This window comes from Lissotriton helveticus, chromosome 11, assembly GCF_964261635.1.
Source record: "Lissotriton helveticus chromosome 11, aLisHel1.1, whole genome shotgun sequence".
Lineage (NCBI taxonomy): Eukaryota > Metazoa > Chordata > Amphibia > Caudata > Salamandridae > Lissotriton > Lissotriton helveticus.
Genome location: NC_136072.1, coordinates 237,166,621 through 237,189,739, shown reverse-complemented (window position 1 = coordinate 237,189,739; position 23,119 = coordinate 237,166,621). Strand labels below are relative to the sequence as shown.

General features: G+C 43.8%; 1 protein-coding gene across 1 annotated transcript in view; it reads right to left on the bottom strand.

The window, feature by feature from the left end:
- The window catches only part of TM4SF4 (transmembrane 4 L six family member 4), a 30,015-nt gene extending 9,299 nt beyond the window's left edge, over positions 1-20,716 (bottom strand). The window contains exons 1-2 of the mRNA XM_078668024.1: positions 20,316-20,716; positions 15,921-16,010 (exon numbers count right to left, since the gene is read on the bottom strand). Of these exons, the coding sequence (XP_078524150.1) occupies positions 15,921-16,010; positions 20,316-20,489 (264 nt within the window). The 5' untranslated portion in view covers positions 20,490-20,716. The remainder of the gene's footprint in view (positions 1-15,920; positions 16,011-20,315) is intronic.
- Positions 20,717-23,119: the final 2,403 nt, after the last annotated feature.

The window sequence follows — 23,119 nt, the reverse complement described above, 5'->3', positions numbered from 1 at the left end:
GCTGGAAGTAGAAAAAGAGTACACATATCTGGGCCGTATAGTTACTCAAGCATTACAAAACTCTCCCCGTCTGCAGCACATTAGCCGAAAAGCAGACGTCCACGTTGGGGCACTCCAACGCTTATATTCCTCTTCAGGAAAAAGGCATTTTCTCCCACTATTACAGGTCTATAGTTCTAAAATCCCGCCAATTTTATCATATGCTTTGGAATATATTCCAATACAACACTGGCATCAAGTGCAAATTAAGGAAGGGAAAATTCTTCGCAAATTGATTAAAGTCCATCAAGCCGTCCCAGTACAAGCACTACGTCTAGAACTTTCCTTAGTTAGTTCCAATGCCCAAGCCATCACTAACATCTAAAGATGGGCTTATAATCTCTTACACTCTGATCCATGTACCCTAAGAGCATTACTAAAATTTGAGACGTTCGAGCAGGAATCTATAAAGTATATTTTTAGCCAAAATCTGACTACTTCTTTTAAACTATCAAACTGTACAATTGCACTTTTGAAATCAAGGACTCCTGCACAACTAAAGCTTTATTTAAATCATCTAACGCCGAGGCTTAGTTTTGACTTGGACATTCAACATTGTTCTAAACTCCATCATTACGGACTTTATGCTGTGTCTATTGAATACAAACAATTACAACATTATATTAATTTCACCCTAAGGCATGGAGTTCGGCGTTGTATTATACTTTTACGTCTAGGGATACTCCCTCTTAAATCGTTGACATCTAAATGGAACTAGGAAGAAAATGTTATCAGTGAATGTGATTTATGTAAAGGAGGAATCCAAGATCTAAAGCATGTTCTATCTATACGCAACATCATCAATCTCTCCCTTGAGCCCGCGACCTTCCCAGAGAGCTGGAAACACGCCGAGATCAACGCCCTACTCAGAAAACCCAAGGCACAAGAAACCTCAAGAACTTCTGACCCATCTCTCTGATCCCCTTCCCGGCCAAGGTCATCGAGAAAATCGTTAACAGAAAGCTAACACGATACCTCGAAGAGAACAGAATCCTGGACCCTTCCCAGTCAGGGTTCCGCAGCAACCACAGCACCGAGACCGCACCTCATCGCCGCCACCGATGACATCAGGACCCTGCTAGAGAACGGGGAGACTGCACCACTCATCCTCCAAGACCTCTCTGCCGCTTTCGACATCGTTTGCCACCGCACACTACGCGCACGCCTCCCGCCGCAGGGATTCGAGACAAGGCTCTGGAATGGACCACCTCCTTCCTCTCCGGCAGAACCCAGAGTGTCCACCTCCCCCCCGTTCTGTTCCGAAGCCTCCGGGATCATCTGCGGCGTACCCCAAGGATCCTCCCTCAGCCCGACAACATTTACACGGCCCCGCTCGCACACGTCGCCCAACAGCATGACCTCAACATAATCTCCTACGCCGACGACACTCAACTGATCTTCTCCCTCACCAAGGACCCCATCACTGCCAAAGCCAACCTCCATGAAGGAATGAAGGCCGTCTCCAACTGGATGAAGATCAGCCGTCTGAAGCTGAACTCAGACAAGACGGAGGTCCTCATCCTCGGCTCCAACTCGTCAGCCTGGGACGACTCCTGGTGGCCAACGGCACTGGGGGCAGCCCCGACCCCCACTGACCACGCACGCAACCTGGGAATCATCCTCGACTCAATGCTCTCACTGACCAAGCAAGTCAACGTCGTCTCCTCCTCCTGCTTCAACACCCTCCGCATGCTCCGCAAGATCTACAGTTGGATCCCGACAGATACAGGAAAGACAGTCACCCAGCCCCTCGTCAGCAGCAGACTTGACTACGGAAACGCCCTCTATGCGGGAGCCCCGACCAAGCTCATCAATCGACTACAACGCATCCAAAACGCCTCAGCACGACTGATCCTCGATGTACCACGACACAGCCACATAACCCCCACCTGAGAAACCTGCACTGGCTCCCCATCAGCAGGAGGATATCCTTCAAGCTCCTCATCCACGCACACAAGGCACTCCACAAGACCGGGCCAGCCTACCTCAACAGACGGCTCTACACCCCCAACCGCCAGCTATGCTCCGCCGACCTCTCACTCGCCACCGTCCCGCGCATCCAAAGAACAACCACCGGCAGGAGATCCTTCTCCCACCTCGCCGCCAAGACATGGAACACCCTCCCACTGAGCCTACGACAGACCGAAGACTTGTTGACCTTCAGGGGGATACTAAAGACCTGGCTGTTCGATCAGTAGCGCCCCCCCCCCCCCCAGCGCCTTGAGACCCTCGCGGGCATGTAGGCGCTTAACAAATGACTGATTGATTGATTATATGTCTAAATCCGATAGTAGTTGAGGCCAGAAAGCGCTATTTAAGATTGATTCAATTTAGATATAATAGTTCATCAGTGGAAAGATTGAGTATGCTATGTAAATCTCCACCAAACGACTTTGTTTGTCACAATCTGTTTACATTTTTTAAATCATTTTTTAAATTATATTGAAAAATACTTTTTATACTATATATTTTAACTGTTTTATCAGAAAATGTGTTGTTCTCAGTAGAGAACTAAACCAAATAAACTTGAACTTGAACTTGTGTGGTGCATGGTTTACACTGCCGCAGAGTCACAAAATAATGACGCAAAGGGTGCGTAAGGCCTCATAAATAAGGCCCTAAGTATTGCTTGTCTAGAATTTTGCTTTGAGATATGAGGCACCCCATATGTAAAGAAAAGCGTAATCTCAAATGGAGGTTGGTGTGCTACGGTTCCAAAGAAAACGGTATAAATTTATGTCATTGAGTGGAAAACGCCTGACATGCATAACCTAACATAACTCACTTATCCTAAATTAAAAAACAGTTCAATTGCCTGGGAAGGAAAGCTGCTTTTCACCCACCAATGTGCCTATGGGTATGAAGGAATTGTGGGGAAGGTTCAGGAGGGCACGTCGGAGGGAACATCAAGTGAGCAAACAGGAACACGAACAAAGGTCAGTATGATAACAGGCGCTCTGCCAAGGCAAGAGAAAGCATGGGCAGGCGGGAAAGTGGGCTTATGGGACTTTCGTAAATTCCAAAATATTTTACTGTGAGTATTCTAATGAAAAAAAAGAATATTTACTGTAACTAATCAGCCATTTTTTGTTTTGCAACACAAATGTTTCTGGCTTTTTCATTTCACACAAATCCGGCTAAGTCATGTCACAAAAACAATGCTTACCTAGAATATTAAAAAGGAAATAAGATGGCACAGGACACAAGTTTATTTGTGCGAGCACTTAGCTGGTAAAATAAAAGGAGGCTTTTGTTTTATGAATCCTAGAAGCAGAATGTTTGATTTATTTATTTATTTATTTATTTTTGGCACTTATAAAGCGCACTGTTACCGCACGGTGTCCTGGCGCTATCTTGATAACTCCTGAACGGATCCCCAGGTTAATTTACAAAAAGCCACGTTTTTAGCTTTCGCCGAAAAAGACTACTTCAGCTAATCAAAACATGGAAGCTGTATCATTTTCCAAGGTCGATAATCGATCCCTCACAGCAGTTCCCGCGCGCTCTACCTCACGGAGGAGCGCGGTTAAAAATGACCCAAGCCCATTAAGGAATTTTCTCTAGCCAGGGCCGCTAAAAATTATGCTGCAATGGGTTACCAAATTATGTGGCCGGGAAGACTTAATTAAGCAGCAAGAAAAGGCAAATTATGTGGCGCAATGTAACACATTTTGTGGCAGGATTATTGCACTATTTTGTCATTTCAATACCTTAATATTTTCTAGGCAAAGGTTTCACCTCATTAGAAAGATTGTAACAGTTGAATAAACAAATGAGCAACTAAAAGATGAACTTTTAACATTTGTTACGGTTTACCACTGCGCAACACCATGTGTTGCACACATTTAGTAACTTTTGATCTTTGTTATGGATGAATTCTGCAAATTATGCAGCAGATGGTGGATGGGAGTGAATCCATAATTATGAGGAAAATGTCACTACTGCAGAATCACCAATTTCCAGTAGCTCTGCCAATAGCATAAAAAGATGTACTAATGTTACATACTAAAGCAATTTTCCCATTTTCTGATAATAACACAAATAATTGAGGTCAAATTAAGACCTGGAGGCATGGAGCTCTCACACAAAATTAAATGGAACAATATAATAACATGTATTAAACCATAAGTGACATATTATAATGCCTGAAATATCTTAACTATCTACTACAGTACAGATACTAAGTCATAGTACTGAAAAGGGAAGGTTGTGCCACGTTTTGTTTTCAACGGGCAGTTAGAAGGGCCTTGAAAGACTATTTTTTTGATACTGTGAACACTGACTATATGTTTCGAGCTTTTATTTAGATAGATGGCTGGCTCTTCGAGCAGGAGGTGCACCCCCCCCCCCACACACACACAGCGCCTTGAGACCCTCACGGGTAAGTAGTGCGCTCTATAAGTACTATGATTGATAGATACATTGTTTGCAACTACCCAACTGGAGAGGCACTGGTTGTCTGTGGGGTGCACAGGGAATGGCAGAGCGAGCATTTTTGGCTTCATAATTGTGGGCCTTAGGGGAAGTTTGGCCCCCTTGTCTTGTGATGGCAAAGGCAGCTTTTTAGTAATGGCTTGCTACTGCACTGCCGCTTGGGACCAGATATTGACAATGTCATACACGTAGATCAACTCTCCATAAGACTCTACGGGCAGATTGACCATTTAATCACGCAGTGCAGTGCAGCAGCCGCAAATGCTGCACTGCGTTAAAAGGAGAGAGGAGGAGAGTGCCGTATTTACAGAAATATGACACTCTCCTCACCATTTCCTTGTGCCGGTGCTAAAATCAGCTGCCGTGCGCCCCAGAGACACATTTGCGCCATGGTGCAAGGGTGTCTCCGTGAGTCTAGCATAGGTTTTGTACTGAAAGGGTCAGTAGCATATCTAGGACCGTTGCAGCCCGTGATAGCGCCTGCGTTTTAATCCCGTGGCGGGTGGGGGCGAATGGAAGAGCTGGAGGGTGGTGGAGGCCGCCGCCCCCAAAACTAGTGCCGCCAAGGGCAGACCGCCCCACCTTGCTACGTCACTGCACCCTTCCAGTACAAAATCCTATGCATAGATTGACTTTAACCTTTTTCCCTCTTTGTATGTGTGATGTAAAGTGCAGCACACGTACAAAATCGAAAAAGGAAGGAGAAATGAAAAAAATTCTCCTGCCTTGCACCTACTTCAAAAGGGTGCAGTTTTCTGATACTAAACCCTGTCTACTTTATATAGTAAATAGGTTTTAGCGTCAGAAACCTTTGGTAGTTGCATGGGAATGCCAATGCTCCACCCATGGTACTTCCCCTTGGCGCTAAGTAAGATAAAGCAGTGCTATGCTCTGCTTTGTGTTACTTTCTTCACGTTATTCCAAATCCTAAACTTAGTTAGCGCTGGAAAATAAATTGGCAAAAAAATGATTTTGTGCCGACTTTCATCACATTTGGCGCGCAAACACAGCGTAAAATCTTAGTACATCCCCCCTACATGTTTGGGGTAAATGTAGAAACTGCATCTACAGTCTTGGGGTCTCGTGACCATGCCTCTGGGAATTTGGTACACCAATATTGTACCCAGGGAATACCGATACCATGAGCAGTGACATTTGCCACGTATAATATTACTGCATCATTTCAATTTCTGCACTTCAAAATGAGCAATGATTTAGTGATACCTCCTGTTTTCAATACTGTGAGCATTGCTGAATTTCTTCCACATTTTTCCTAATGTTTTTTACTAGGGTAAAATTGCAGCCAAACTCCTGTTTGTGCCTGGATCAGCATCCAAGCTTTAGGCCGTAAAACTGCTGTTATTTAGCCCAGGAAAACCTATATTTTTTTTAAACTTTTGTTTTTTTAGCATTTATAAAAATATTACAATGCAGTACAGAATAAACTCAGTGTCAGATTTCTTGGAATTACTGCTATTAGTAATACAGTTCAAAATAAGTACTGAATCTGTTTTATTAGACCTACAGCTATATGCCCACATATGTTAGGAGCTTTAAATGCCATTAGATAATATTAATGCACATTTAAAATATACATAATAAAATATAGACATTAATTGTGTCCATGCAAGTCTAAGGCTTATTTATAGGATGTTAGGTCGACATTGCTGTGGGCCCGGTGGGGAGGGGGGGTCTGGGGTAGGCAATCCATTCTATCTACAGCAGCATCTACGTACCACCCACCAGGACTCTATCACACAGCCTACCCTTCCTTAATATGAACTGTTCCCTCGTCCCCGGGGGGCTTCCATTCATCCACCACTTCCCGCCAGCGAAGAGCAATAAGTCTGCGACATACACCCCTAGCTTCCTTCCTCTGAAGTGCCCTTTCTTCAGCCCGTGCCCAGCGACTAACTTCAGACACCCATGTCACCACACTAGATCCCCAGGGTGATTTCCAGGCCACGCCCCCACGCCGCCAGTCCAATGCCAAGTCTACAAATCAATTCCCCGCCTTCTTGGGGCCTGCCCTACAGAAGAGATTGAGCAAACAAACTGCAAGTGTATTAGTGAGGGATCTAGACAGGGTCTTATTAAGATGCAATATTACCTCCCCCCAGAACCCTACAAATCCAAGACACCTGCAGGTCATGTGTCCCAGTTCTGCTCCTGAAGTTGCACAGCAATGAAAACTCCTTGGCTACCCACCATATATTGACTGAATCCTGTGAAGAGTAAGATATGTCCTACGGATATAATCAAATTGAATGTATTTAAGAAGTGTGTTGCGAGAAACCTTCTGTGGATACGCAAGTACCCTCCCCTACTCAGCATCTGTCACATCCCTCCCGCAATCAGCAGGCCAACGAGCCTGAGAGTGGCCAAAGGTTTCATTACCAGACCATTTAGGGTCTTATAGAACCACGTGACCAAATGAGATCCTGATCCCAGGGTCAGAAGTAACTGAAGGACCGTATGCATTGGAGGTTCCACTCTTACGTCCCCCCATAAATCCCATATAGCACGAGTAAGGGCTTCATAAGTAATGAATTGCCCCACTTTCAGGCCTGACTGTTCTACCAGTTTACCAAAGGGAATTAAAGCATTTGTTTGGAAACAGTCTCCTAGGGTCACTAGCCCTACCTCGGTCCAGGAGTCCATCTGCCTTGAACTAAAGAGAGACAAGGGTTTGCCATGAGGGAGTCACACTAATGGGAGTTCATGGGCGTAAGGGGACACCATACCAGTGCGTCTCAGCCTATCTTGCCAGCAGTTCAGGGCAGTAGACAAAAGGATATCCGGGTGTGGAATCCGGATTGCTGGATGTAACAATTTTGCCAAGAGGAGTCCCTGGTTGGGTGCTAGGCCCACTACATCAAACCATCTCACAATACACTGGAATTGAGCTGCTAGAAAGTACAATTCAAAGTCCAGGACTCCCAGGCCACCCTCAAGTGGGTGGCGACAGAGGGTAGCTAATGCAACCCTCAGGCACCCACCGTCCTAACTCAGGTCACGGAGGACTGCATTAAGTCCCCAGAACTGGAAAACCTATCATGGTGACAATCGAAGCCCCATTATATCTAAATGAATATCTAACGACCAATAAACCTGCAGGAGCGTTGCTTTCATCTAATCGACCATGACACTATTTAAAGTGAACCTACAAGACACCTTATACAATATATTTCTTAGGAGTTTAGCTGAAGTCTTGATGGCATAAACCATTAATAATAGATTAATCAATCTTCTATTAGTAATTGTTTTTCAGCAGATAGTTATAAATTGAAAAAAGCGTGAAACGCCACATTGAAAGCATGGTGGTGTGCTGTTTGTTACAATCGCAGATTGGACAGAGCATGTGCAAGAACTGTGTGGCTCTGAAACCAAAAGTTTGATGGACACCTTCTGCAGTGTTTCTTAACAATTCAAGCATTGATTCTGATGTATTTAAATCTTATTGAACATATTATACTGCCTCCCTGTCGGATGGGACATCGTCCCCTGTGCCGCCACCGCTTGCCCTGCTGTCGGTACTCCCCCCCCCCCCTCAGCCGGGTTGGACCTCTGGCCTGGAGTGGCCCCACTACCCTGGAAACACTTCTTGCTCTGCCATCTTGTGCCCGTCCGGAGGGCGCGCTCTGCTCCTCTCGGCCTTGAAGGATCCCTGCCCCTGTCTTCCGAGCATTTGCTCTGCTGGATCCATGACGAGGACCTGAGACTAAGACGTCCGCCACCTCGCCTGCCTCGTTCCCTGGTTTCCCGGGCCCTGATCGGACTAAATGCAGGTTATGTGTTGAACTTGATGGAGGGCGCACATCTACCCAGTGTTTTCTGTGCATCACTCATGGACGCTTTATGTGCCTCTTCTCTAAATCGCCGGATGACCCCCCCCTGTTTGCCTCCCCATTTTGTTTCTCACTATCTCATCAGGGTCTATCACAGTCTCTAACTGGCATCCATTTTGTACACGCTACTATCCTCTATCCATTGACCCAAATTGAATCAATGAAACTAACAAAGGACTGACTGCACCTCGACTAATTTGGCGGCCATCTTAGAAAGGTAGCCGTGATCACTAATTTACATCTGTTATCTCTACACTGTACACGTTGTTTCCTATCTCTCTCCTAAATACCACTCTCCACATTTCTCCTCATTTATCTTTTCTCCATCGCTTCTTTTAATTTTTTATTCTTCTTAATGGTATTCTATTCCACTATACCCTCCAATCCTTTTTCACCCTCTTTCCCAACTACCTCATTTCATCTCTTCACCCTCCTTAACTGACCTCTGACCTATTCCCCTGTAACTCATAATTCTTTTATATGCACTTTAATTAATCTATGTTTGGGTATATTATATTACTTTATTGCTGTATTTGTTCCCTATTTGCATAAAAAAAAAATAAAAAAAAAAATATATATATATATTATATATATATATATATATATATATATATATATATATATATATATATATATATATATATATATATATACACATTGCCTCACTCTTCCTTCCAATTTTCTCCTCTACCTCCCTACCATACCTAACCTCTTCACTTAAACTACTACAATATTTTCCTCACCTTACCCCTACCACCTCCTAAACTGACTTTTGACCTATCCTATATAACCTATATTGCCATTATATGCTCATTAGTAATTTATCGCTTAGATATTTATTCTATTGTTGTACTTATGACGTATATTACTGTTATGCTTTACATTTTCTTATTAGTTACCTGCTCTTCCTGCTTTGATGATCTTTTTCGCTTGTTTGTCCACTTAGTTTTGCACTAGGTATTGTCCCTTAATCCTCAACGCATACTGCCATTATATGCTCACTAGTAATTTATCGCTTAGATATTTATTTTATTGCTGTACTTATCTAACTTTGCTTTAGATCTCTAACTTCTCAACTCCTGGACTGTCTAGTTAAGATATATCCTTCCTTCTACTCAACCCTTATGACGTATATTATTGTTTTGCTTTACATTTACATTACTTACCTGCTCAGCCTCATTTGATGCTCTATTTCTCTTGGTTTTCCACTTAATTTTACGCTAGGTATTTCTACCTTAATCCTCACCGCTAGGAGTTTTGAACTCTACTTTGACCTGCACTCTTTCTCTCCATTTTCTCTGAATCATGCCACCCCTCTCTCTCCCCCCCCCGACCTCAAGCTCTCCTATCTCGAAAATTAGCCCTAACTCCTGGTCCATCCTCTACCCCTCCCACCTCTCCAAACATGGCAAGAAAAACTTCAAGCACAAACTTCTCTGCCTCCACCCAGAAACTCTATTTGCAGATCATCACAACAGCCCCAACTCCTCACTCATCACCAACTTCATCTTCTTCACCAAACGCCCATCTAAATGGAAAAGCCTATTTCTTAGTCACCTCCCTATATCTAACTCACGCAAAATCCCATATGGCCTTAAACTCTCCACCACGCCGTCCCCCTCCTTTCCAGGTGAAATAGATATCTCCATCTTCAAATCCGGAACCATTCTCATACAATCATCAGAAAATAATCTCGATATCTTTGAACAACACTTTAGCACTATCTCCCAATCCCTCACACAATCCTTGAACCCTACCCACTCACCGCCTCAATCCCACGGCTCATCACCACGCAACACTTCCCACGAACCCATTTCTCGTTCCTCTGAATCACCCCAAACTTTATCACCGTCTTCTCCCTTCTTTTCCACTACCCTCCTTTCACCTCTTCCAGAAATACCCCCCTCCTCTCCTACCTCCAACTACCCTACCCCCTCCAACCCACTATTGTCCTCCCTAGCCTACGTCACTAGTACTAGTACGGAATCCCCTCACACCCCTCTCACCTTACCCCCCCTCTTGATCTCCCCCTCCCCCTCCACAACTAATACCACCGATTATACCCAATCCCTACTCACCTCTCTCGCGCTCAACATTATAACATGTTACGACTCCCTTATCTCCCAGCCCCATGCCACCCCTCCTCCCGCCCACAACAACAACTCCCCCCTCCCCAACCATGAATCCTCCACACTGTATGATTGCCCTATCTCCCTCTTGCCCACTCCTGCTTCCCCCCCATCCCTGAACTCTCTATACTCCGCCTCCCACTCCTCTCCTTTCGATCTCCTCTTTAACATTCCCCCATCTTCCTCCACACTACTCAACCCCTCAATGTTATCTTCAGCCCGCTTCACTCTCCCCCCTATCTCCCCTGACTCAAACAATACACTCACTTCTATGTCCATCCCACCCCTTGACGCCCACCTCACCTCTCCTTCTACCACTTACCCCCAGTTCTCCCCCCCTTCTAAACAAACCCTCTCCTCTATGCTCCCCCTTCCCCCAGACTCCCATGTCCCTTCGCCCTCTAACACTCACCCCTTGGTAACCCAACCTCCCAATATTACTCCCTCTACTACGCCTCTCCCTTCCGCTGACTCAATTACCACCTCTCCTACGTTCACTCCTCTTCCCCTCACCCCACTCTCATGCATCCCCCAAACTGCTTTTACTGCCCCCACACCTCCTCAAACCTTACCCCACTCACACACACCCTTGCTATCCCCAAGAACCCACATTCTTCCAACGACGCCAAATCCTACTACCCCCTTGCCATCTTCACTTAATTGCCTCCCTAATAGGATCACCCCTCCCACATCCACCTTCTATACACTCCCACTCTCCAATAATGATCCTCCCCCACACTATAATTCCACCCCCCTCCCCCCTCCTGGTTTTCCTCCCCTTACTCCTCACTTGATCCCCCCTCGGACCAATCCTAACCCATACAACTACCCAACTAATACTGTTCTTCCAAACTCAAACTCAACCCACACTCTGACACCCCTTTACACTGAACCCCTCCTTTCATCCCTCGTTTCTGAACTCTCCTCACTCAGAAACGCTATCTCTCTCCTTACTAATACCATCGCCTCTACCCATACCTATTCTCCCACCCCCTCCAAATACACACTATCTCCGCTCATTAACACCAATTCCAACCCACCATCACACTGCCCCACAATTGAGACTACCAGCATCAACTCTTCTCCGCCCGCATATAGCTCCTCAACCTGTCCCTCACCCGCTCAACCTTCCTCAATCGTTTCACTCCACAATTCCATCACGCCCCCCCACCCACAACCTGATATTTGCCTAAGAACCTCTGAAACCAAACCTTACACGAACTTACCCTCCGCCCCCTGTTTACCCTCATCCGCTACACCACTCATTCACCAATCTTCTGACACTAAGCACTCTACTCATCAATCTACTATCCCAGTTCTCCTAGGTATAAGCAGACTCCCCCTTCTTCCTACCTCCCCTAGACCTCCACAACAATTGAGACCTATCCCCCCTTGTCCCCCCTGTCCCTCAACTCAACAACCTGACCCCTCTCCCCTACATTGCATGTTGATCAACTGCCGATCCGCCTCTTGCCACGCCACTGAGATTGCTGAAACCATTCTCAGCGAAAACATCGACATAGCATTCCTAACCGAAACCTGGCTAACCGCCCACTCCACTCCGATTCTCGACTTTCTTATTCCCCCAGGTTACTCTATCATCAAGAAAGATAGAATAGAGCAAACGGGAGGCGGCCTTGCACTAATTTTTAAAGCTGAACATAACATCTCGCTTGTCGAATCACAAAACCCTTCATCCTTTGAATACCTTTGCGCAGATCTCCTTATGCACGACTCTCCCACCACTCGGCTGCATACCATCTACCACCCCCCTGGAAATTGTATCTCTTTTTCTGAAGAGATGTCTGACCTTATTATCCAAGCTTCTCTCTCACACTCTAAGAATCTCTTCCTTGGTGACTACAACATCCACTGGAACAAAAGTGATGACCCTGCTGTCATCACATTGAAGAATACCATGGACATCACCAACATGTCCCAACTCTGCCATTCCCCCACTCACAACAAAGGTTCCACCCTAGATGCTATCATAACCAGCAACGACCTGGCCTCCCTCTCTTGTATACTTCCTGTCGATTGGTCTGACCATTACCTCATCCTCTTCAACGTGAACAGACCCTCTAATCGTCCCGCCCCCATAAACACCCTACCTAAGAAACCTACACGCAACCTTCACCTTATTCCTCCTGGTGAACTGGAATCCACAATTAAAACCCGCTTACTTCTCCCCCCTCCCTCTGACAGCACCAATGACCTAACTAACCATTACAATAACTCTATTCTCGAAGCCCTTGATATAATTGCTCCAATTAAACTCAAACAACAAAAAAACAACCCTCCCAAATCCTGGTTCAATTCTGAACTCAATAATGAAAGACGGTCCCTTAGACAATCTGAACGTATTTGGAGAAATCGTCCCACTGCTGACAATCTGGTCCTCCTCAGAACTGCTAGAGCCCAATACAAAAAACACATCTATAATGAAAAATCCTCCTTCCTCCGTTCACAACTTGACCAGGCTAGAAACAGACCTAGAGAACTCTTTAGCATTGTTAAAAAACAAACCTCTACTGGCCCCCCTAAAATATCAGCCTCTATTGACAAATGCGAAGAAATCGCCAGCTTCTTTATTAACAAAGTCAATAAGATCGAACTTTCCTTCTCCTCTCTCCCCCCATCACTCCAACCCTCCTACACACAACACACCCTCCCGAACACTCCTAAGTCACTCTCGTCCAGTCTTCCCACTCTTCGCGACCCTTCTATAACCCTTCCTACCCCCGCTCATCCACACCCCCCTCCTAATGAACTCACAGCCAAAAACAATGCTTCATGGAGTGAATTTTGTCCAGTTTCAGAGTCATCAATCATTAACATCATCACCAAACTCAAACCTTCCTCCCACTCCAAGGATCCTCTTCCCGCTCATTTGGTCCAAGACCTCAAATCTACCATTGCCCCTATATGGACCAATATCATCAATTCCTCCCTTGCCACTGGTTGCGTCCCGGCCTCCCTTCAGCTTGGCCAAATCTCTCCCATCCTGAAAAACACCTCTGCCGACCCAAATGACCTTAACAACTTACGCCCTATCTCTAACCTTCCTTTCCTCTCTAAAGCCCTGGAAAAATGTGTCCTATCTCAACTAGAGAACCATATCCTCGCCTTCAATCTCCTTGATGTTTTTCAATCTGGATTTAGAAAAGGCTGTAGTACAGAAACTGCAATGTTAAACATCACAGACGACATTCATCGCTCCCTTGACAAAGGTGAATCCTCACTGCTAATACTCCTTGACCTATCGGCGGCATTTGATACTGTCCATCATCCCACCCTTCTCAACACTCTCAAAGCTCGATTTGGCTTGGAAGGCACGGTACATAAATGGTTCTGCTCATTCCTTCAAAACAGATCTCAGCAAATCAAGCTTAGCCACTTCCTTTCTAAACCCCAACCTGTCTCCCTCGGTGTCCCTCAAGGCTCTATCCTATCCCCAACCCTTTTCAACCTTTTCATGGAACCTCTCACCCTCATTCTCAAACAAGCTAAAATAAGTTACCACCTCTACGCTGACGATACCCAACTATACTACAAGATCAAATCCCACAATGACATCCTTCACCTCAATGACACCCTGACTAGAGTACAAGCCTGGTTCCACCTCAACCATCTCAAATTGAACCCTAAAAAAACTGAAATCATTCTTTTCACCCCCAAAAACAATACCCTTCCCATCCAAATCTGGATCGACGATATCAAAGCTCTAAATTGCTCCCTCTCCACCTCTAATTCTGTTAAATCCCTAGGCATCAGCATCGACCAGAATCTCAATCTCATCCCCCACATTAAAAACACAGCCAAAAGTGCTCTTTTCACCCTTCACCACCTCAAGAAGATCAAACCTTTCATTCCAGCCGATGATTTCAAAATCGTTGTCCAATCGCTTGTCCTCTCCAGGATTGACTATGGTAACGCCACGCTTACCGGCTCTCCTAAAACCCATCTTGCTCCGATTAAATCTGTCCTCAATCTAGCTGCACGACTTATCTCTGACTGCAAAAGATTTGACCACATATCCCCCGTCCTCAAAAATCTTAACTGGCTCCCAATTGAAGGAAGATCCGCTTACAAAACCGCTTGTATCACCCACAAAGCTCTTCACCAAAACACCCCCTCCTACCTTGCAACCAAACTAAAAAAAGCAGGTTGCTCCAGGTCCCTGAGAAGCACCAACTCCCTCCTCTTGATCCCACCTAGACTTAAATGTCAAAAAACCCAATCACGCGCATTCTCTGGTAATGCTCCTACCATTTGGAACTCTCTCCCCAAGGACCTTCGCTGCATCCCCTCTTACTCCCTTTTCAAAAGTGAACTCAAAGCACTTCTCAGCAACAAATATTGGGGTATATAACAATATTGTCACTGAGCTTGTCCACTCTTCTCTCCTCTCTTATCCCCCCTTCCATTCTGAATGCAACTTTTTATCACTTTTTGCTGTTTTCGTCCTTTATTTAGTTTACCTTCCTTTTCCTCCCCCCTTTTAAATGACGTATTGCAATACTGTATCACGTTGCTAATTTTGCACCTATTGTTATACTATATTTTGTTGTTCTACCTTGTTGTAAAGCGCTCTGATACTCCAGGGTCCAGCAGCGCTATATAAAACCCTCGAAATAAATAAATAAATAAATAAAATACTCTGTTGCAATAATTTATTTTTTAAGTCTTCAAGTTAGTAGTTTTGGTCTGCACTCTGTTGATGATTGTTACAGATATTAATATTGTTGTACACTTGTTTACATTTACACACATGTAAATAGTTACACAAATTAGCACTACTGAAAGGCTACAACTGTCTCAGCATCCCAATAGCACTCCTGGAATTCTTCTTCAATTCTAAAATAGTTGGAAATTTACTACACGTAAGTCTACAGACTTACAATTCTGAACGTCTTTTATAAATTGGGCCCTATGTTCTCCCCAACCCTACATAAAATGATGCTCAGCAGCATAAAGGGCCCTCTAGGTGAGCAAGTTACTAGGTTTGAGATTTAATTGACTAAGGTAACAGCAGAATGCAGCCCTTCAGAGTAAATGATTACATAGAGATAGGCCACTCACCAGGCAGGAGCATGGGTGTAAAATATACAGCCGATGGAGAATTGTGCCCATCCTCCCAAGAGGAGGTCTTTGTGAGGCACGCTGCTGAGCTCTGTCAGGTGTTGGGCTATCACTGACTAGCAGTTTGGGAGCCCTGGAAATTAGTGCCTCCGCTGACCGCCGCGCCTTTCATTCTCAGCAGTACTTCTGCTGCCCCCGACAGCTTACTTCTGCTCTTTTGTAATGCGGCCACATGCCAAGCACTTGCAAAGCCAACCAAATAACTAATAAACCAACTGTTGCAAATGCAAATTTCCAAAATGCTACATTGTCAAAGAGTTCAGAACACTACACCAGTGATCCCTAGAGTTTGGTCTTTTTCAGCCAATTCCAATTTTTTTTTACTTACTGCAAACCTCTTCCCACAGCTTTCATTGCCACAGCATCCACAGCAGTCATTGTTCTTAAGACCCAGGAACACCAGGGCGGGAAAGATCATCTGCCAAAAATAAAGCAGATCTCAGTGTAAAAGTTGTTAAAAGACAAGCATCATCTGTTGCTTTACAAATTCTATTGCATTACAAAGTCATGTATCATCTATTGTGTTACAAAGTCATGTATCATCCATTATTTTACAAAGTCATGTATCATCTATTGCATTACAAAGTCATGTATCATCTATTGCGTTACAAAGTCATGTATCATCTATTGCGTTACAAAGTCATGTTTTATCTCTTGCATTACAAAGTCATGTATCATCTATTGCATTACAAAGTCATGGAACTTCTATTGCATTACAAAGTCATGTATCATCTATTGCATTACAAAGTCATGTATCATCTATTGCGTTACAAAGTCATGTATCATCTGCTACACTACAGCAAATATATCCCTACCATTGATTCTCATGGGCAGGCTCCTCTGGAGGCACTCTTAGAGAGAGAGCTGAATGCTTTAAGAGAACATTACCCAACATATCTAACTTGAGTACCCGAATAGCTCTTCTCTAACTAAAAGTGAACAGTGGATCTTGTGAAATGTTACTTTCCATAACATCAATTTAGTGACCAAAACTCAAGATCATCTGGCATTGTGTTGAGAAATCGTAATTTATCGCATGTCCGGGATGAGTAGTTCACCCAATCCTGTTTTTTCTTTATATTTTTGTACTTATACTTATTCCTTTTTCCACTGCAAAAGAGAAACTGCTAGTACCAGTATGAGAAAGGAAAAAAGCAAATACATGACATACTCATGCCTGGCATAGGACAACTTGAGAGTTATATGCAAGTTAGAGTAGAAGATGTTTAGGGCAATAAGTCAAGCTTGTTTTTCTGAATCGTTTTCCTCTTGTGAATCATAACTACCACTATTCCACTTTTTCCAAATTTGTACCCTTTCACTTATATCAACACTATGCAAGGTAGTTGTGGGAGGAGGCAAATTGAATTCAACTTAAATGCACATTTAACATTCAAAAGAAAACACTTGTTACTACTCAATAGATCGGGGGCTCCAATATAAGTCCAGGATGGCAGATCTATGCCAAATTATCAGGCTAATCACTGACTAGGAAAGGACTACCCACTTAGATTCAATATATAGAAATGTATCTATTGTGGATACAGTGAAAATCTGGCATGGATCTAGCCATACAGGATCTATGTTTGGTACTTCTATGGTAGACAAATGCCTTGGGAGGGTTGAATCGGAGGACACCAGCGGAAACTATTCCACACCGCCCAATTCGGCTCCACCTTTTACCTTAAATCGGATCCCATTATAGAGTACATGCAACTGAAGAATCCTAATTCCAGGTCTGCCACTGGGGCCTTCAGCGCTCACTGAAAAATCATTGGATGCAGGTGTGAATTCCAGTGGGTATCAAGCATTTGCTCTCATTGTCGGAACCACTACACACCGGCACATGGACATCAATATACAAAATAGTCGGGAACAGTGGCAGCGACAACATTCACCCTTGACCCAGTACTAAGTAGGCCATTCTTCCCATCCCTAACATCCTCAACAGTACACTATTTGCTGCTGATAGTCCAGGGAAGAGCAAGTAGTGAAACCTACAGAAAGTAAGCAGGATTTCTAGAACCCTGGTTACGCCATGCTCCTGCCTGCATGACCCCTGAGAAAAGGAGTGACTAGAACGTTGCCAGGTTGGCCAAAGTAGTGGCAGCAGCTGTTCCTGGCTACCCTTTATTGAAGTTCACACACTGATATCATATACCGCCCTTTCCCCAAAAAACTGCTATAATAGCGTAGTAAGGTTTTCAAAGAACATTTCTCGTTAAAAGAGCTAGTCTCATTGTGCCTCACTTACAATCCCATTGTGCCACCACTTTTTTTAACACACGGGCGACGCAATGTGCGTGCCCCTATTCACAAGGCCACCTAAAGTCACCCTGCTTGACTTTTCATGGCCTTGTAAATATGGGTCCCTTTCACTCATTACTCTGCATTTCATGGGTGTTCCCACGCAACATCCATGGAACCTGACACATTCCCATATTTACAACGTTTTGTGAAGCTGGGAATGTGTCATAATCCTACACTTCCCCAAGGGAGGCGTAGAAGTGGAGCAATGAGGAAAAATACTTTTATTTCTCCTTGTTTTCCCTCTTTCTATGCGTGCTGCATTCCGCAGCACGTATAGAAAGAGGAAAATTCCATCAATTATTATTTTGTGCAGGAAAGTGTTCATTCCTGCATAAAAACAATCATCCCCGCAACGGAGGCACCCTTGCAATATGACACAAGGGTGCCTGCACTGGCGCATGGCAGGCAATTGTGCACCAGTGCAGGGGAAAGCACAAGAATGCGCCATATTGTTAGTATAACACATCCCTGTGCTTTAGAAAAGATGCAGCTCGGCGCAGCAAAATGTCTTGCAACACTGCGCTGAGTCATTTTGTGGTAAATGAGGCCCATTATTTTTATGTACAATTAGCATTTCTTGTAGGGCAAGGCTTAAAGGAAGGTGGTAGGCAGCAGGAAAACGAGACCAAAAAACAGGGGAAACTGAGAGATTAAGAAATCAATTATTTAAAGTGTACACTATCATGTACAACCAAGTTTTTATGAAAAACCCAAAGTTCGCTCATGGACTGCTGGAGTTTTGAGTACATTTGTGTGTATTTGTGCTCTGAACTTGTTGACCCACTCCATGTTCTGCCCTCACTTAACTGCACCCAAAAGAACTTCTTTTTATCAGAGGTGGTAGTTTACCACTAGTAAACAACAGGGCTGGAGAGTAAATAGTTTAACAGATCTGCCTGATGTGCATTAACATTCTAAGTCTGCAATGTATAAGGTGCCTGACAACTTAACATGCAAACTAAGGATGTACTGCTGTTTACCCGGATTCATTTACCTATTTACCAATAGATCAGGATCAGAGAACTATAGATGCTTCCAATTAGAAAGAGGGTTTTAAGTCTGACTTTTTTTATTTTACAATTTGAAAGGTCGTTTCCAAGGAAATCTGAAACATTCCAGAGTCTTAGTAACACACACCAATCATAGTGATAGTTCTCTGAAACCTAATTTGAATAGCCTGTTGATGCAATAAATGACAAAGAGCCTGATTTAGACTTGGGTGGTAACAGAAAAACCACAGATTTGTGGAGGACTTGATAAATACTCTGTTGAGGGACTTTCCGCGGTTGCAGATTAATCCATCAGAATAACCTCCCCTGTACTATTCCTTGTTCAGGTAATTTCATCAGTGGATTTTCCACCAGTGGAGATACTACCCATACAAGATTCACCTCAACCTAGACAAATCGGGGAAAGTACCATTACCACCCACCTTTGAAACAGGCGCGAAATCTCATTTTTTTGGGTGTCAAGTTTATCACTCTCAATCAATACATGTGCTTTCTGTTACATGCACGCCCCTTTTCCGGTGAACACACATTAGAGGCTGGTTATCATTCAGTTGTGCTCCTGCACATAGGCTAGGAGGGCTTCCAATCATGGAGCAGCAGTTGTCGCTTTTTACTTCTGAACTGTGGTGTCCATATCTATGTAAAATGGCGGATTAGTGCATGTGCACAGGATGATGTCTTCTAAAACAGGTGCACATTTCCTTCCATACTTGACGATGTGGACACTGTGCTGGATCCCTTAGTTTGCGCCTGTGCCAGTCCAATTTTTCACCAACATTTCTGAGTTAAATTGATTGCACTGGGTCAATTTGGCACATACATCTGCATCAACATTTGAACAGGCAATCAAAATGGTGCAAATGTTGGTTAAAAAAATGTACCAACACTGGTGAGATTCGTGTGATCTGACCACAGATGACCCCTCTGTGGTCCTCACTATGAGTGGCATTGTGGGGGATTATGTGGCTAATCAGGTTATTGAGAGTAGATTGAGCAATGTGACTCCTGAAGTTGGTCCTATACAAATTCACCTGGAAAATCCTGATCAAATGTGCATCAATAAAATCCCCCAGCGATGAGGAAAAATATGCAGAAATTGGTGCAGAAAATTGAATTCCCCTGTTATTCCACTTTCTATAAATTAAAACTCACAATCTAAAGCAGAAATCCTGCAACAGTGATTTCCAACACATGATAATGAGTGCCTTTGGATTAGTCAATATTAAAAAAATGTGAATGCCTGACCCAACAGAGAGCTGTTGGCTTTAGGTAGGGCTTACTAAGGCATTGGATTGGTTAAGTGAGTGTACGTCAATGGTTACCATACCATCACAATGTAAAATACCAAATCAGCCTATTTTAATGAAATGATTAAATACAATAGAACTAAAAGGTGTACTCACCAAGACGCCTGAACCTATTAGTCCTCCAAAAAACCACACCTCGTCTGTGATGTGGTCATTGCTGTTGACAGTTTTCCCTCCAGGGAAAAACAGCAAAATGTTTGCCAGGACGCTTAGCACTGCCAAAGGAATGAGAGTGATCCCAAGGCATTTAGCACATCCCCCAGAGCACATGATTGCAGGAGTCAAAGAATAAATAAATAAATTTAAAAAAACGAAATTTCAGATTATCTTCACCAAGCTCCCCGATGTTTTTGACCAAATCCTGTCCTGCGGGTGTAGTCGCCACTGGCTACCTTGCAGGTGTTTCAATAGGAGTGTGGTTCGCGAAGAGATCTGGGTATTTATATGTCATTGTGGCACGCTGCGTCAGTTTCGGACCACCCACACAGCTAAAATATCATTACGTGCAATCAACTTCTCATTTTGCCATGACAACTAATGACCCCAGTTAATGTTCTACTAACTTGGACAAGATAGACAGCCCTGGAGCCACAGGTTCAATAACTCTGCACCAGTCCTAGATTATTTCTTGCTCAGCCTATCAGCCCTCTGCACCCTAGACCCTGACCCGTCACTACGGGTGATAAGAACACCCAACTGAAAGATCATTGTTTGCGGTGAGTAGGCGTCTTGCATCGAGGCTCCTCAACATGCTCACCTTCACTGCTCGGCATCTCTAACATGCAACACAGAGAAAACTTATTACCAGATGTGTGGAACTCCTTAGTTGGCACAAATCCTGCTATTGACTAAATGTGCATGCTTGTGACCGCTAAAACGTTTTTACCTATGCACAAAAACCATTTACCAAATCACAAAAGTATGTGCAATTGCTGAATCGCAAACATATTTGCAAATACTGAATCGCAAAAGAATTTTGGGGCATATTACCAACAAATAGCGATCTTTATCGCTAAGTAGGGTTAGCGGCAATATTTTTATCGCCGCGCATCACCGGTTTTTATCGCTGAGATAACTTGCTATTAGCAAGGTTTATCTCAAAAGCGATAAAAATCAGGCGAAATGCGTGAATATCGCTGAGAATACAGCGATATTCACGCATTAGCGACGAAATGCTCTTAGCCATGTTATCCCCCTCGCATTGGATAACATGGCTAAGAACTGGTCTGAGCAGGCGTTGGTTTTTGGCGATAGCGGGAATATTTCCATCACTACGCCTGCCTTGCTAATAGGCGATAGCGACGTTAGCGACTGCTTTCAGTCGCTAACAGGTTGGGTACGCCCACTTTGCATGTCATTAGCGATAAATATCGCTGACATGCAAAGCGGGCCCCAAACCGCTCGCTATCGCCTAAAAGCTGTCGCTAATATCAGTTAGCGACAGCTTGCTAATAGAGCGATAGAATTATCGCCGCCTAGCGGCCGAAAACGGCCGCTAAACAGGCGATAATTGACTATCGCCACCCTTGGTAATATGCCCCCCTGTACTCAGTAAATGAGTTTCCAAATGGGTTATGGATCACTATTTGGCAGGGTCCGCGTTGTGGGCATGCCTTCCAAATTGCAGTTCTGTACCATGGGCCATATGTATCAAGAAAGTATTTTGCGATTCCTAAATAGCGATTTTAAAGGAATCGCTATTTAGGAATTGCAAAATGGTATGTATGAAAAAATCGCTTTTTTTTAGCGATTCCTTAAGCTTCCTTATTTGCGAATTCGCATTTAGCGAATTCGCAATTAAGGAATAATTTCCAATGCATTCCAATGGGCCAGAAGGCCCATAGGAATGAATGCAAAATAATTCTCAAATTGCGAATTCGCGATTTGCTAATCGCAATTTGAGAATTATTGCAAGGGTGCAGGGGTGTCTCAAAGACACCCTGCTGCACCCCTGAAAAGAACATGTGTGTGCATATGGCGCACATACATGCCCTATGGACATGTGTGTGCATCACTTGCCACCTTTAAAAATGCCAAATTGTGCATTTTTGGAAGAATTCGCAGGTTACCATCAACTACAAGTTGGTGGTAATTTGCCAATTCTTAACCAAAATTCGCAAGCCAAAAATGCTACATACATAGCATTTAAGGAATCGCAAAATTGCGATTCCCTAAATGCTATGGAAAAATAAGGAATCGCACAAGTTTGCAATTCCTTATTTTGGGAATGTTTCATACATCCCAAAACATGCAAAAAGGCCGTTTGCGATTCGCTAAGGTCGAAATTCTGCAAATTTCGGCCTTTGCGAATCACAAAAGGCTTGATACATATGGCCCCTAGGCCTAGATGTATCAAGATTCCATTTTGCGAATCTTAAATTGCGATTTTTAGCGAATCGCTATTTCGAATTCGCAAAATGGAATGTATGTAAAAAATCGCTTTTTTTTGCGATTCCTTATTAATCTTTATTTGCGAATTCACATTTTGCGAATTCGCATATAAGGAATCATTTCCAATGCATTCCTATGGGCCAGGAGGCCCATAGGAATGATTGTGAAGTAATTCTCAAATTGCGAATTCGCAATTTGCTATTCGCAATTTGAGAATTATTTCAAGGGTGCAGGGGTGTCTCATGGACACCCTGCTGCACCCCTGAAACTTACATGTGTGTGCATATGGCACACATACATGCCCTATGGGCATGTATGTGTGTCACATGCCACCTTCAAAATTGTCATATTTTGGTTTTTGAAAGGATATCGCAAATTAACACGAACCTCAAATTAGTGTTAAATTGCGATTCCTTAACCTGAATTCGCAATGCAAAAAAGTTTCATACATAGCATTTAAGGAATCGTAAAATTGCGATTCCTTAAATGCTTATGCAAAATAAGGAATC